The sequence below is a fragment of the Scyliorhinus torazame genome, chromosome 7 (assembly GCF_047496885.1).
Source record: "Scyliorhinus torazame isolate Kashiwa2021f chromosome 7, sScyTor2.1, whole genome shotgun sequence".
NCBI classification, from domain to species: Eukaryota; Metazoa; Chordata; class Chondrichthyes; order Carcharhiniformes; family Scyliorhinidae; genus Scyliorhinus; species Scyliorhinus torazame.
The window spans coordinates 305410042-305425552 of NC_092713.1; the positions used below are offsets into that span (position 1 = coordinate 305410042).

Below are 15511 nucleotides of genomic sequence, written 5' to 3' on the forward strand. Positions count from 1 at the left end.
GCCTAGTGTTACACAGTGACAGACCTGTCCCCACCAGTCCTCTGACCCAGTGTTACAGTGACAGACCTGTCCCCTCCAGTCCTCTGGCCCAGTGTTACAGTGACAGACCCGTCCCCACCAGTCCTCTGGCCCAGTGTTATACAGTGACAGACCTGTCCGCACCAGTCCTCTAGCCCAGTGTTACAGTGACAGACCTGTCCGCACCAGTCCTCTGGCCCAGTGTTACAGTGACAGAACTGTCCCCTCCAGAACTCTGGCCCAGTGTTATAGTGACAGACCAGTCCCCTCCAGTCCTCTGGTCCAGTGTTACACAGTGACAGACCTGTCCCCACCAGTCCTCTGGCCCAGTGTTATACAGTGACAGACCTGTCCCCACCAGTACTGTACCTCAGTGTTATACAGTGACAGACCCGTCCCCACCAGTACTGTACCCCAGTGTTACACAGTTACAGACCTGTCCCCATCAGTACTGTACCCCAGTGTTACAGTGAAAGACCCGTCTCCACCAGTACTGTACCCCAGTGTTACAGTGACAGACCCGTCCCCACCAGTACTGTACCCCAGTGTTATACAGTGACAGCCATCCCCACCAGTACTGTACCCCAGTGTTACAGTGACAGACCCGTCCCCACCAGTACTGTACCTCAGTGTGATAGTGACAGTCCCATCCCCACCAGTACTGTACCCCAGTGTTATACAGTCACAGTCCTGTCCCCACCTGTACTGTACCCCAGTGTTACACAGTGACAGATCTGTCCCCACCAGTCCCCTGGCCCAGTGTTATACAGTGACAGACCTGTCCCCACCAGTCCTCAGGCCCAGTGTTACAATGACAGACCTGTCCCCACCAGTCCTCTGGCCCAGTGTTATACAGTGACAGACCCGTCCCCACCAGTCATCTGCCCCAGTGTTATACAGTGACAGACCCGTACCCACCAGTTCACTGGCCCAGTGTAATACAGTGACAGACCCGTCCCCACCAGTCCTCTGACCCAGTGTTACACAGTGACAGACCTGTCCCCACCAGTCCTCTGCCCCAGTGTTACACAGTGACAGACCTGTCCCCACCAGTCCTCTGGCCCAGTGTTACAGTGACAGACCTGTCCCCACCAGTCCCCTGGCCCAGTGTTATACAGTGACAGACCTGTCCCCACCAGTCCTCAGGCCCAGTGTTACAATGACAGACCTGTCCCCACCAGTCCTCTGGCCCAGTGTTATACAGTGACAGACCCGTCCCCACCAGTCATCTGCCCCAGTGTTATACAGTGACAGACCCGTACCCACCAGTTCACTGGCCCAGTGTTATACAGTGACAGACCCGTCCCCACCAGTCCTCTGACCCAGTGTTACACAGTGACAGACCTGTCCCCACCAGGCCTCTGCCCCAGTGTTACACAGTGACAGACCTGTCCCCACCAGTCCTCTGGCCCAGTGTTACACAGTGACAGACCTGTCCCCACCAGTCCTCTGGCCCAGTGTTATACAGTCACAGACCTGTCCCCACCAGTCCTCTGGCCCAGTGTTATACAGTGACTGACCTGTCCCCACCAGTTCTCTGGTCCAGGTTACAGTGACAGACCTGTCCCCACCAGTCCTCTGCCCCAGTGTTATACAGTCACAGATCTGTCCCCACCAGTCCTCTGGCCCAGTGTTATACAGTCACAGACCTGTCCCCACCAGTCCCCTGGCCCAGTGTTATACAGTGACAGATCTGTCCCCACCAGTCCTCTGGCCCAGTGTTACAGTGACAGACCTGTCCCCACCAGTCCTCTGCCCCAGTGTTATACAGTCACAGACCCGTTCCCACCAGTCCTCTGGCCCAGTGTTACACAGTGACAGACCTGTCCCCACCAGTCCTATGCCCCAGTGTTTCATAGTAACAGACCCGTCCCCACCAGTCCTCTGCCCCAGTGTTACACAGTGACAGACCTGTCCCCACCAGTACTGTACCCCAGTGTTACAGTGACAGACCTGTCCCCACCAGTCCACTGGCCCAGTGTTACAGTGACAGACCTGTCCCCACCAGTCCTATGCCCCAGTTTTACGTGACAGACCTGTCCCCACCAGTCCTCTGGCCCAGTGTTATACAGTGACAGACCTGTCCGCTCCTGTCCTCTGGCCCAGTGTCATACAGTGACAGACCTGTCCCCACCATCCTCTGGCCCAGTGTTATACAGTGACAGACCTGTCCCCACCATCCTCTGGCCCAGTGTTATACAGTGACAGACCTGTCCACACCAGTCCTCTGGCCCAGTGTTACAGTTACAGACCTGTCTGCACCAGTACTGTACCCCAGTGTTACAGTGACAGACCTGTCCCCACCAGTCCACTGGCCCAGTGTTACAGTGACAGACCTGTCCCCACCAGTCCTCTGGCCCAGTGTTACAGTGACAGACCTGTCCGCACCAGTCCACTGCCCCAGTGTTACACAGTGACAGAACCGTCCCCACCGGTCCTCTGGCCCAGTGTTATAAAGTGACAGACCTGTCCTCTGCCCCAGTGTAATACAATGGTGTGTGTGTAATAGCTGTTGTATTAAATGATACTTGTTTATATGAAATCAGAGTAAACTTGAAGATAATTAGATCCTATCTTTTGTTCTAAATCCCTCCATTTCCTTGGCCCACTCCAGTTAATATCCTCCCGTCCTTCAGATCTCTCCGCTCCTCCACTCTATCCTCACGATCATTTCTGATTTTCATCGCTTTACCATTGGTTATGGTGCTTCCAGCTGCCTAGGCTCCGGAATTCCCTCCCTAAACCTCTCCATCACCCTCCTCCTTTCAGATGCTCCTTCGAACCTACCGCTTTGACTTTCCCTCATTGCCTTATGCGGCTTGGTGTCAAGCTTGTTAACTCAAATCACGTTTCATTTATATTTCCAGTTCCGGATAATGTTGGGGGTGCTGAAGCCACACCTTGGGCTGCTGCTGGTCCTGATGTTGTCCTGGTGCCTGAGGGAGTTGCAGTGAATGCTACCATTGCTCGGGTTGAGGTGCCTGATTCTGATCCAGAGGCTGGAATCCAGATCGAGTGTAAGCTCGAGGGCGAGGGGTATTTTCAGCTTGTGAAAATCTACCAGAGGAATTACTTAGTCATGACCAACGCCAGCCTCGATCGGGAGAAGAGGGCCGAGTACAGTCTAACACTGGTAACCTTAGTCGAAGGGACCCGAGCCTTCAAGGCAAATGTCCAATTCATGGTGAAGGTCACCGATATAAATGATAACGCCCCAGTCTTTGGTGAAAGTTCCTATCGAACGTCCATAGTGGAAAATTATCCTCCAAACACCACCGTCCTGAAAGTGACAGCCTCCGATAGTGACCTTGGCGCCAATGGCCATGTCACCTACTCTATTCTGGACCTTTCTATGGCGGGGACCCCTGTATCATCGTTACTTGGCATCCATCCCAACTTGGGCATTGTTTACACCCTGGTCTCATTTGATTATGAGCAACTGAGAACTGTGGACTTTGTGGTTGAGGCCAGAGACAGTGGCCACCCTCCAACTAGGACCACGGTGCCTGTTAGGCTGGACATTCAAGACCTAAATGATAATTACCCTGTCTTCACATCCCCGACATCGGCAAGAATCACCGTGCCCCTTGGTGCGGCGTTGGCAGCTGGTTCTGGTGAATGTGCGCCTGGGCAGGCTGGTTTACCCGTGGCTAGTGGGTCTCCATTGCATCGTCGCCAAAGCATCTACGCGGTTACCACTGTGAAAGCGGAGGACGCTGATTCCGGTGCAAAAGGTGAGCTGCTCTACGAGCTGGTGGGCGGTAACGAATGGGGGCTCTTTGACATCAATGGCAGCACTGGGGAAATCAGAGCCGCCGTCTGCAACCTCAGTGAGCTGTTGGTGAAAGACTGGACTATCTTGGTGCGTGTGTGGGACCGCGGGAGCCCACCCCTTGCTTCCAGTATCAACTTCACTCTGACTTTTGTCCCCGCCTCGGAGCCGACCCGCGCAAGTGAGAGGCTCAGCACTTCGGTTGTCACGGTGATCTCTCTCGGAGCGCTGTGCCTCGCCCTGCTTCCGATCCTCATTGCACTCCGGGGCCGATGCAAAGCCGAGAAGCGGGATGCCCGCGCATACAACTGCCGCCAAGCGGAGACCGCCTACCAGCTCCACCCAAAAAGGCCCCTGAAGCAGATCCAGAAGACTGACATCACCCTCCTCCACCCGGGCGGCCGGAGTAGGCCAGGGCCGAAGGCTGTGGTGCCCCCTGTCCCCCCGGACCACCCTGGGACTCCCGAGGGACCCCAGCAGATTCAGCAGGAGTGCGGGGAGGTGGAGAAACCCTACCCTACCCTCCGGAGGGACCGAGACTCCCATCACCACCAGCTGCTGAGGGAGCTGGTTAGATTGTCCATGGCTGGCTTCTCCGACTGCACCCTGGAGCTGACGTCCATCTCGCCACACGTCCAGGTAAGAGGGGCTCCTCCCAAACCAATCGCAAACTGAGCGGTGACCTGCTGATCTTGGGGGAAGCACTTTTGTGGCGATAATGCCCCTAGTTTAATAATCCAGAGGCCCAGGCCCATGTTCTGGGGACATGGCTTTAAATCCCGGTGGTAAAATCTGGACTATAAAGCTAGTGTGTGTAATAGCGACCTTGATAATTATCATCAATTGTTGTAAAAAAAAAAACAACTGGTTCAGTAATGTCCTTCAGGGAAAGAATTCTGCCACCCTTACCCGGTCTGGCCTACATGTGACTTCAGACCCACAGCAATGTGGTTCACTCCTAACAGCCGCTCTGAAATGGCCGAGCAAGACACTCCGTTCAAGAGCAATCAGATAGAGATGGGCATCAAATGTTGGCCTTGCTAGCGAAGCCCACACCTCATGAAAGAATAAAGAAGATTTTTTTCCGCGGTTGTGAATTTTATGAATCCCGAGGCTGTGCTTCTCGCAATAGAAACCGGTTTTGAAATTCAAGAACAATGGGCGGGATTCTCCACTCCCGCGCCGAAGTGCCCACGCCGTCGAGGTTCACGACGGCGCGAAACGGCCCCTATCCCGACCGATTCAGGCCCCGACAATGGGCTAGGAGCGGCGCCGTGTCATTTACACGCGCCAGGCCTTGGCGCCGGGTAAAGGCGCCGCCGCATACATGACGCAGCCGGCGCCGCATAACTGGCGTCACCCGCGCATGCGTGGTTGCCGTCCTCTCCGAGTCCGCCCCGCAAGAAGATGGCAGACGGATCTTGCGGGGCTGCGGAAGAAAGGAGGTCCTCCTTCAGAGAGGATGGCCCGACGATCGGTGGGCACCGATCGCGGGCCAGACCCCATTTGAGGTACCCCCCCGGTACAGGATCTCCCCCCCCCCCCCCCCCCCCCAAGGGTTCCCGCGCTGTTCCCGACAGCAGCGACCAGGTGTGGATGGCGCCGGGGGGGGGGGGGGGAACCCGCCGTTTTGGCCTGGCCGCTCGGCCCATCCGAGCCTGAGAATAGCAGGGGTGCCGGACAATCGCCATTTTGGGTGTCTCGGGCGATTCTCCGGCCTGTGCCACGCGGAACTCGACAGGGCCGTTCCCGCCGCTTGGGAGAATCGCGGGAGGGCGTCGGACCGGCGTCGGGGGAAAATTTGGCGGCCCAGGCGATTCTCCCAACCGGCGCGGGAATGGAGAATCGCGCCCAATGCCTTCAGTCCATGCAGTCTCTGGGCTGGGTCATTACGGGCTTCACCTCTGTTATTTATTACTCTGTTACCATGGTGACCTGTGGCATTGTCACTGGACTAGTAATCCGCAGAGACCCAGAGTAATACTTCGGGGACCCAAGTTCGAATCCTGCCACTTTTGAATTTGAATTTAACAAAAATCTCGAATTGAAGGTTTTAATGTTGTCTATTTGTTGTTGTAAACACCCACCTGGCTCAGGAATACCCTTTTAGAGAAGGAAATCTGCCGCCCTTACCTGGTCTGGCCTATTCTTGGTCCTAACCCCTCAGCAATGTGGTTGACTGTTCAAGTGAGACACTCCGTTCATGGGGCAATTAGGTCTGGGCGACACATATTGGCCCTGTCAGCGATGCCCATGCACCAGAACACATTTTTAAAAATGAATGAATTCTAGATAAAGATCAACCTGATTTAACCTCCCGGAATTACAAGATTGCATATCTTTGGACTGTGGGAGGAAACCCGCGCACACACGGGGAGGATGTGCAAACTCTATATAGACAGTCACCCGAGGCAGGGATTGAACCTGGGGCTGCGAGGCAGCAGTGCCAACCACTGTCACCGTGCCGCTATGTGGCAGTGCAAAGGAGTTTGTGTATCCGCACAGATCGCTGGTCTTAATTTGTGCCAAAGCCAATTACCGTGTTTGCAGGAAATTTGAAATAAAAAAAAATGCAGAAAATACTCAGCAGGTCTGGCAGCATCTCGGAGAGGGGAAGAAAACCCGAGTTAGAGATTCGGATGGTTGGCTGTTCTGATGGGCATTGACCAGAAACATGAACTTATTATTATACTTTCATAGATGTGGGTGTTGTTGGATAGGGCAGCATTTATTTCCCATCCCCAATTGCCCTTGCGAAGGCGGTGGTGAGCTGCCTTCTTGAACCGCTGCAGTCCGTGTGGTGTAGGTGCACCCACAGTGCTGTTAGGGAGGGAGTTCCAGGATTTCTACGCAGTGACAGCGAAGGAACGGCCGATATACTTCCAAGCCAGGATGGTGAGTGGCTTCGAGGGGAACTTGAAGGTGGCGGTGTTTGTACATGCCCGCTGCTCTTGTTTGTCTAGGTGGTAGAGGTTGCGGGTTTGGCAGGTGATGTTGGAGGAGACTTGGTGAGTTGCTGCACTGCATTTTGTAGATGGTGCACACGGCTGGTGCAGTGCGCTGGTGGTGGAGGGAGTGGATGGGCTGTCGTTCAAGAGGGGGCTGCTTTGTCCTGGATGATGTCGACCTTCTTGTGTTGTTGGAGCCACACTCCTCCAGGCAGGTCGTGCAATGTAGACCTTGAGGAGTCAGGAGGTGAATTATTCCCCTCCGAATTCCCAGTCTCTGACCTGCTCTTGCAGCCACAGTATTTATATGGCTGGCGCAGTTCACTTTCTGACCAATGGTAACCCCCAGGGTGTTAGTGGGGGATTGAGCAGTGGTAATGCCATTGAGTGTCAAGAGAGACTGTTTCTTGCTCCACATGGGTGGCACAGTGGTTAGCACGGCTGCCTCACAGCGCCCGGGACCCGGGTTCAATTACGATCTCTGTGTGGAGTCTGCACGTTCTCCCCGTGTCTGTGTGGGTTACCTCCCATAGTCCAAAGATATGCAGGTTAGGTGGAATGTTCATGCTAAATTGCCCCTTGGTGTCCAAAAGGTTAAGCGGGGTTACGGGGATAGGGTCAAGGCATGAGCCTATGGAGGGTGCTCTTTCCAAGGGTCAATGCAGACTCGATGGGCCGAATGGCCTACTTTTGCACTGTAGAGGTTCTATGATTCTTCTATGTGCTGCCTCATCAGATGAACATTTCCAGCATTCGCTGTTATTGTACTGAAAGATGGTGCATGGGTATAAAATGGAATGTAAAGAAATGATGCTTCATTTGTACAGAATCTTGACTGGACCCCATATGGCATTCTACACTTGTTTACCTGCAACACACCTTAGGAAGGATATACTGACCTTAGACAGACCGTAGCGCACATTCACCAGAATTGTACAGGGGTTAAAAGGATTAGATTATAAACCAGGTTGTGTAGTAGGCAAAGATTTTGTTTGCTTGAGTACAGAAAGAGGTGATCTACTTGAAGTATTTAGTGTTAAAGGGAAACTATTTCCTTTGGGGAGAGTCCAGAACAATGAGGCGCAGACTGTAAAATTAGAGCTATCCCTTTGAGTCTCGATGTCAGGAAGCACGCCTTCACATAAATGCTCGTCTAAATCTGGTATTTGGGTTAATTTGGAGTTTTCTGGATTGAGATGCGTAGATTTTTGTTGGGCACGGATACTGAGGGATGTGGAGCTCGGGTGGATAAATTAGAGGTAAGGTAAAGATCAACCATGATCCCATTAATTTAGGGTCTAAAGGGCCTCCTGTTCCTATGTGGTGGTGTGTTACAGATCACTCCAGTCAAGAATTGCTGTGGCTACAGGCATATTGTAACATGGAGCTATGGATGGTGATGGTAGATGCTCCAACATTATTTCTATTAGATGACTGACCAGGAGTCTCTCCAAATCTTAGCGTTGGTCGTCGGTGTGTGTTGGGATTGATAATCAACGTTTTTGGTTGTGTTATGAATGTATCTTCGTTGGCTATCTAGTCTTGAGCTGGGATTTGAACCCAGTGCCACGAGACTTCCCTGTTCCTCTGGCGGATAAAAAATGCTGCAATCACTCATTGACCATTTGTACCTGATGTCAAAATTAGGAAAATCCCAACCTGTTAACTCCTAAAAGCTGTTCAGCTCAAATGTGATTTATTAATATGTAGATCATAGAATTTACAGTGCAGAAGGAAGCCATTCGGCCCATCGAGTCTGCACAGGCCCTTGGAAAGAGCACCCTATTCAAGCCCACATGTCCACCCCACCCAAACATTTTTTTGACACTTGAGGGAAATTTAGCATGGCCAATCCACCTAACCTGCACATCTTTGGACTGTGGGAGGAAACCGGAGCACCCGGAGGAAACCCACGCGCACACGGGGAGAACGTGCAGACTCCGCACAGACAGTGACCCAAGCCGGGAATCGAACCTGGGACCCTGGAGCTGTGAAGCAACAGTGCTAACCACTCTGCTACCGTGCCGCCCTAGTTAGGGATTCATCCCGGCGCAAATACAAAGTGGGACAAGACTCACTGCGTTGTTCTCCCAGCTGTGCACTTCTGCTCCAGATGTGTACAAAGTTCTGCCAAGGGCTGGGGAGGCGAATTGAATTTCCTGCAGCTCCTGGATTAAATGTTTCAATGACGACATCGTACTGGCTGCCCTGGAGTGTAGGTCGATAAAGATAAACTGTTTCCTCTGGTGTAGGTGGCGCAGAACAAGGGTTATAACCTTTAGAGATGGGCCTTTCAGGGGTGATGTCAGAAAGCACGTCTTCACACAAAGAGTAATGAGACTCTGGAACTCCCTCAAAGCAATACAAGCCTAGTCTTGGCAACCTGGCCGGTCATTTAACCCTTTTAGCACTGGTATCGTTCTGATGTACTGTGTTTTTTCCAGGCCAGGGTATCCTTCCTGAGGTGCATTGCCCAGAGCCGGATGCAGTATTCAAGATGGGGGCGATCAGAGTGCTCTACAATTGTGACGTAACATTCACCCTTTGTATTCCAGCCCCCTTTAAGATAAACAGTGTGCCAGTCGCGTTTTAAATTATTTTTTCCCTTTGTAATAATTTTTGTTATTATTATCCCTGTTAGTGTCACAAGTAGGCTCACATTAACACTGCAAGGAAGTTACTGTGAAAAGCCCCTAGTCGCCACACTCCGGCGCCTGTTCGGGTGCACTGAGGGAGAATTCAGAATGTTCAATTCACCTAACAGCACGTCTTTTCGGGACTTGAGGGAGGAAACCGGAGGAAACCCAAACAGGGAGAACGTGCAGACTCCGCACAGACAGTGACGCAAGCCGGGAATCGAACCCTGGCGCTGTGAAGCAACAGTGCTACCCACTGTGCTGCCATGTCTGCTGGTGCTTAATGCTTCCAATACACGGGGGCCCCGAGACGTAAAAATCACCAGGTGATTCTGCTTAATGTAAAGTGGATGATGCCTCCTTTGAACTGGCAAGTGAGCACATTAACGGTTATCGGGTCAAGAATGTTTCTGAACTGGGAAATCTCACCAAACCCACCAGATAGAGACCTAAACAGACAGGGCCAGCCCCTCGCCAGAGGAGGGTATCTCCCCGGTGACCACGTGTAGTGATACTCAGTGGGTCTCGCTGCTTTTCCTGGGTTATGATATTTGAAGTGAGATCGTAATGAGTTTTTAAGACGAACTCCTGCGCCTTGCCAATGGCTACTCCCGGATTGATAGGTGGAGATAAAGAGGGGGTAAACCATGCATTTTCGGTGAGTGTTTTCCCCATACAACATGTGATGCAATCTTCCACACTCCCTCCTCTTCCATCTGAGGGTATCTTGGAATGAATGTATTAAATATTTGGATGGGTGTTCTGCCACTCGGTCCACCCAAAGGTTGAGAGGGGTGGAGAGATGAATTCATGCTCTTTACATTAGTTATGAACTGTAATAAAAACTTAAAAATCAGAATCCAGTACTGAGGGAGTGCTGTTAGAGGCCCTGTCTTTCAGCTGGGACACTGGATAGGAAGTGGAAGGCCACAGGTGGGCTTAAAAGATCCCACAGCGCTATTCGAAGAGCAGGGGAGTTATTTATTTAAATAGAGCGAGATTGCAGAACTGAGTTACAGAAGGATCTGGCTGTCGTTGTACATGATCCTGGAAAGGTTAATATTCAGGTATCATTGCAAGAGGAATGGAACATAGAACAGTACAGCATAGTACAGGCCCTTCAGCCCACGATGTTGTGCAGACCATTTATCTTAATCTAAGATCAACCTAACCTACCTCCCTTCAATTTACTGCTGTCCGCGTGCCTGTCCAAGAGTCGCTTAAATGTCCCTAATGACTCTGACTCCACCACCTCTGCTGGCAGTGCGTTCCACACACCCACCACTCTCTGTGTAAAGAACCTACCTCCGACATCTCCCCTATACCTTCCTCCAATCACCTTAAAAGTATGTCCCCTCGTGACAGCCATTTCCACCCTGGGGAATAGTCTCTGGCTATCCACTCTATCCATGCCTCTCACCACCTTGTACACCTCTATCAAGTCACCTCTCTGCCTTCTTCGCTCCAGTGAGAAAAGCCCGAGCTCCCTCAACCTTTCTTCATAAGACATGCCCTCCAGTCCAGGCAGCATCCTGGTAAATCTCCTCTGCACCCTCTCCAAAGCATCCACATCCTTCCGAAAATGAGGCGACCAGAACTGGACACAATATTCCAAGTGTGGTCTACTAGAATTTTATAAAGCTGCAGCAAAACCTCATGGCTCTTAAACTCAATCCCCCTGTTAATGAAAGCCAACACACCATACGCCTTCTTAACAACCCTATCAACCTGGGTGGCAACTTTGAGGGATCTATGTACGTGGACCCCATGATCCCTCTGTTCCTCCACACTTCCAAGAATCCTGTCTTTAACCCTGTATTCAGCATTCAAATTCGACCTTCCAAAATGAATCACTTCACATTGATCAAGGTTGAACTCTATCTGCCACTTCTCAGCCCAGCTCTGCATCCTGTCAATGTCCTGTTGCAACCTGCAACAACCCTCAACACTATCTACAACTCCCCCAACCTTCGTGTCATCGGCAAACTTACTAACCCACCCTTCCACTTCCTCATCCAAGTCATTTATAAAAACCACAATGAGCAGAGGTCCAGAACAGATCCTTGCGGGACACCACTGGTCACCGACCTCGAGGCGGAATACTTCCCACTACCACTCGCTGTCTTCTTTCGGCCAGCCAATTCTGTATCCAGACAGCCAGATTTCCATGTATCCCACGCCCCTAACTTTCTGAATGAGCCTACCATGGGGAACCTTATCAAATGCCTTACTGAAATCCATATACACCACATCCACTGCCCGACCTTCATCAATGTGCCTCGTCACATCCTCAAAGAATTCAATGAGGCTTGTGAGGCATGACCTGCCCCTCACAAAGCCATGCTGACTATCTTTAATCAAACTATGTTTTTCTAAATAATCAAAAATCCTACCTCTCAGAATCCTTTCCAATATTTTGCTCACCACAGACATAAGACTGATGGGTCTGTAATTCCCAGGGATTTCCCTATTCCCTTTCTTGAACAGGGGAACAACATTCGCCTCCCTCCAATCATCCGGTACTACTCCAGTGGAGAGTGAGGACACAAAGATCATCGCCAACAGCACAGCAATCTCCTCCCTTGCTTCCTGCAGTAACCTCGGGTATATCCCGTCAGGCCCAGGGGACTTATCTATCCTGATGCTTTTCAAAAAATGTCCAGCACATCCTCCTTCTTAATATCAACCTGTTCGAGTCTATTAACCTGGTTCACACTGTTCTCATGGGCAACAAGGTCCCTCTCTAGTGAATACTGAAGCAAAGTATTCATTTAGGGCCTCCCCATCTCTTCAGACTCTAGGCACAAGTTCCCTCCACTATCCCTGATCGGCCCTACTCTCACTCTGATCATCCTCTTATTTCTCACAAGTGTAGAATGCCTTGGGGTTTTCCCTGATCCTTCCCGCCAGGGCTTTTTCATGCCCCCTTCTAGCTCTCCTCAGTCCATTTTTGAGTTCCTTCCTGGCTACCTTGCAACCCTCTAGAGCCGAGTCAGATCCTTGCTTCCTCAACCTTACGTAAGCTTCCTTCTTCCTCTTGACTAGAAGCTCCACTTCTCTTGTCATCCAAGGCTCCTCCACCTCACCATTCCTTCCTCGTCTCAGTGGGACAAAACAATTCAGCACTTGCAGCATGTGCTCCTTAAACAATTCCCCAAGAACAATTGTTCCCACTTTATGCTCCTCAGCTCCTGTCTAATAGCAGTATAATTTCCCCTCACCCAATTAAATACCTTCCCGTACTGTCTGTTCCTATCCCTCTCCATGACTATGGTAGAGGTCAAGGAGTTGGGGTCACTGTCACCGAAATGCTCTCCCACCGAGACATCTGACACCTGGCCTGGTTAGTTGCCGAGCACCAAGTCCAATATGGCCTCCCTCCTAGTCGGACTATCTACATATTGAGTAGGAATCCTTCCTGTACACACCTGATAAAATCTGCTCCATCCAAACCATTTGCACTGAGGAGGTTCCAGTCAATATTAGGGAAGTTGAAGTCACCCATGACAACAACTCTGCTACTTCTGCACTTTTCCAAGATCTGCCGCCCAATCTGTTCCTCTATCTCTCCTGCTATTGGGGGTCTATAGAAAACTCCCAATAAAGTGACTGCTCCTTTCTTGTTTCTGACTTCCACCCATACTGACTCAGTAGACAAACCCTCCTCAACGACCTCCTTTTCTGCAGCTGTGGTGCACTCCCTAATTAACAGTGCCACTCTCCCTCCTCTTTTACCTCCCTCCCTATTCTTCTGAAAATTTGTAAATCCCGGAACATCTAACAACCATTCCTGCGCCTGTGAAATCCATGTCTCCGTAATGGCCACAACATCGTAGTTCCAAGTACCGATCCATGCTCTAAGTTCATCTCCCTTATTCCTGACACTCCTTGCATTGACACACTTTAACCCATTCCACTGAGTGCAACTTTGCCCTATCAACTGTCTTAACCTTCCTCACAGACTTGCTGCCTGTTCAACAGCTACCCTATCCTCTGATCCATAGCTCTGGTTCCCATCCCCCTGCCGAATGGAATATGAAAGTAGGGATGTTTACTACAGTTGAACAAGAGACAACATCTGTGTACGGTATTGATCACCTTATTTAAGAAATGATGTGGAGATGCCGGCGTTGGACTGGGGTGGGCACAGTAAGAAGTCTTACAACACCAGGTTAAAGCCCAACAGGTTTGTTTCGAATCACTAGCTTTCGGAGCACTGCTCCTGCCTCCTTTCACCTGAGGAAGGAGCAGTGCTCTGAAAGCTAGTGATTCGAAACAAACCTGTTGGACTTTAACCTGGTGTTGCAAGACTACTTACTGTTAATTAAGAAAGGATATGAATGAGGTGGAGGCACGGTCACTGAATATTTTTAGACAGAGGTAGATAGATTCTTGTCTAACAAGGGAATCCAAGGCTATTGGGGTGGCTTTGGGGGAATTGTGGTGCTGGCTCGAGGGGCTGAATGGCCCACTTACCCTAATTTGTATGTTTTTAAAAAAATCATTTACGAGATGTGGTCGTTGGCGGCTACCCAGCATTTATTGCCCATCCCTAATTGCCTTTGACGGTAGTGGGGAGTTTGCCTTCTTGAACCACTGCAGCCCATGTGGCGTAAGTCCACCCTCCATGCTGTTAGGGAGGATTTTGACCCGGCGACAGTGAAGGAACGGCCGATTATATTTCCAAGTCAGGATGGTGAATGACTTGGAGGGGAGCTGCTAGGTGGTGGTGTTCCCAAGTGCCACTTGCTCTTGTCCTTCTCGGTGGTAGTGGCCGTGGGTTTGGAAGGTGCTGCCCGAGGAACCTGGTGAGTTCCTGCAATGCATCTTGTAGATGTTTGTATGTTTCTCCAGTGTCCTGGGAAGCATAATGGTCAAAATGACAGAATAAACAGTTGAATCTGGTCATTATAACTTTGCTTTTTGTGGGATCCTGCTGTGCACAAGTTAGCTGTAAAGGCTTTCCAGTATTATAATGGTGGCTACACTGTAAAGTACTGTTGAGCACATTGCGGTGTTAAATAAGGGCATTTTGGTTTCTTTAGAATTAAGAAAATTGTTCTTTGAGACACCCTGAGGTTGTGAGTGGAGACGGTGGCGCAGGAGGTGATGGTTTTTAAAAAATAAATTTAGAGTAGCCAATTATTTTTCTTTTCCAATTAAGGGGCAATTTAGCGTGGCCAATCCACCTAACCTGCACATCTTTGGGGGTGAAACCCACACAGACACGGGGAGAATGTGCAAACTCCATACGGACAGTGACCCAGGGCCGGGATTCGAACCCGGGTCCTCAGCGCCGCAGTCCCAGTGCTAACCACTGCGCCACATGCCGCAGGCATAGCCTGGGTAAAACCCAGGCTAATTATCTGGGGTCATGGGTTCAAATCCCACCGTGGGCAGTGGTGGAATTTGAATTCCGCCCATAACCAATCTGGGATATAAAACCGGCCTCTGTAATGGTGACCATGAAAGCCAGCCGTACCTTGACCTGGCCCACATGTGACTCCAGACCCATGTCAACTTGGCTGATTCTTAACTGCCCTCTGAAATGGCCTAGCAAGTCACCAGGCTCGAGGGTAATTGGGGATGGTCGGAGAGGGATTTCAGAGCTGACCCTATCTCTTGGCCTCCCCCGAATGGATGAGACTAACTCAAACCCAACCTGTGTGCTTTTGTTTTAAATTCATTCTCACTGTCGCTGGCAAAGCCTCTATTTACTGCCCATCTCTAGTTGCCCAGAGACGAGAACATGGTCAATGGTGGGCTATCTTTTTCAGCCATTGGCAACCGGTTTGATGCAAACTCTCTTGCTGGGCCTCTTCAGAGGTCAGTTAAGAGTCAACCATGTTGGGGTTAGACTGGAGTCACATGCAGGCTTAGACTGGGTAAGGACAGCAGATTTCCTTCATTAAGAGGCATCAGTGAACCAGTTGGGCTTTTCATGATGTTAGGGTCCCGGACATGAACCCAACTATTAGCAATTTGTAAAACTGTGAGGAAATGTTACTACGCAACAGGAGTAATACCACTGACCATTAGGCATCTTCTATGTTAAAACAAACTTCATTTAATCGCAGAAATAGCTTTACTGTTTTTTTTTAAATATAAACATTTTATTGAGGTATTTATGGTTTTAC

The 15511-nt window shown here is 50.6% G+C and overlaps 1 protein-coding gene across 1 annotated transcript in view; it reads left to right on the top strand.

The window, feature by feature from the left end:
- Positions 1–15511, top strand: part of LOC140427148 (protocadherin-18-like) — a 43530-nt gene that overhangs the window by 6718 nt on the left and 21301 nt on the right. Inside the window, exon 2 of the mRNA XM_072512695.1 lies at positions 2886–4429. Within this exon, the coding sequence (XP_072368796.1) occupies positions 2886–4429 (1544 nt within the window). The remainder of the gene's footprint in view (positions 1–2885; positions 4430–15511) is intronic.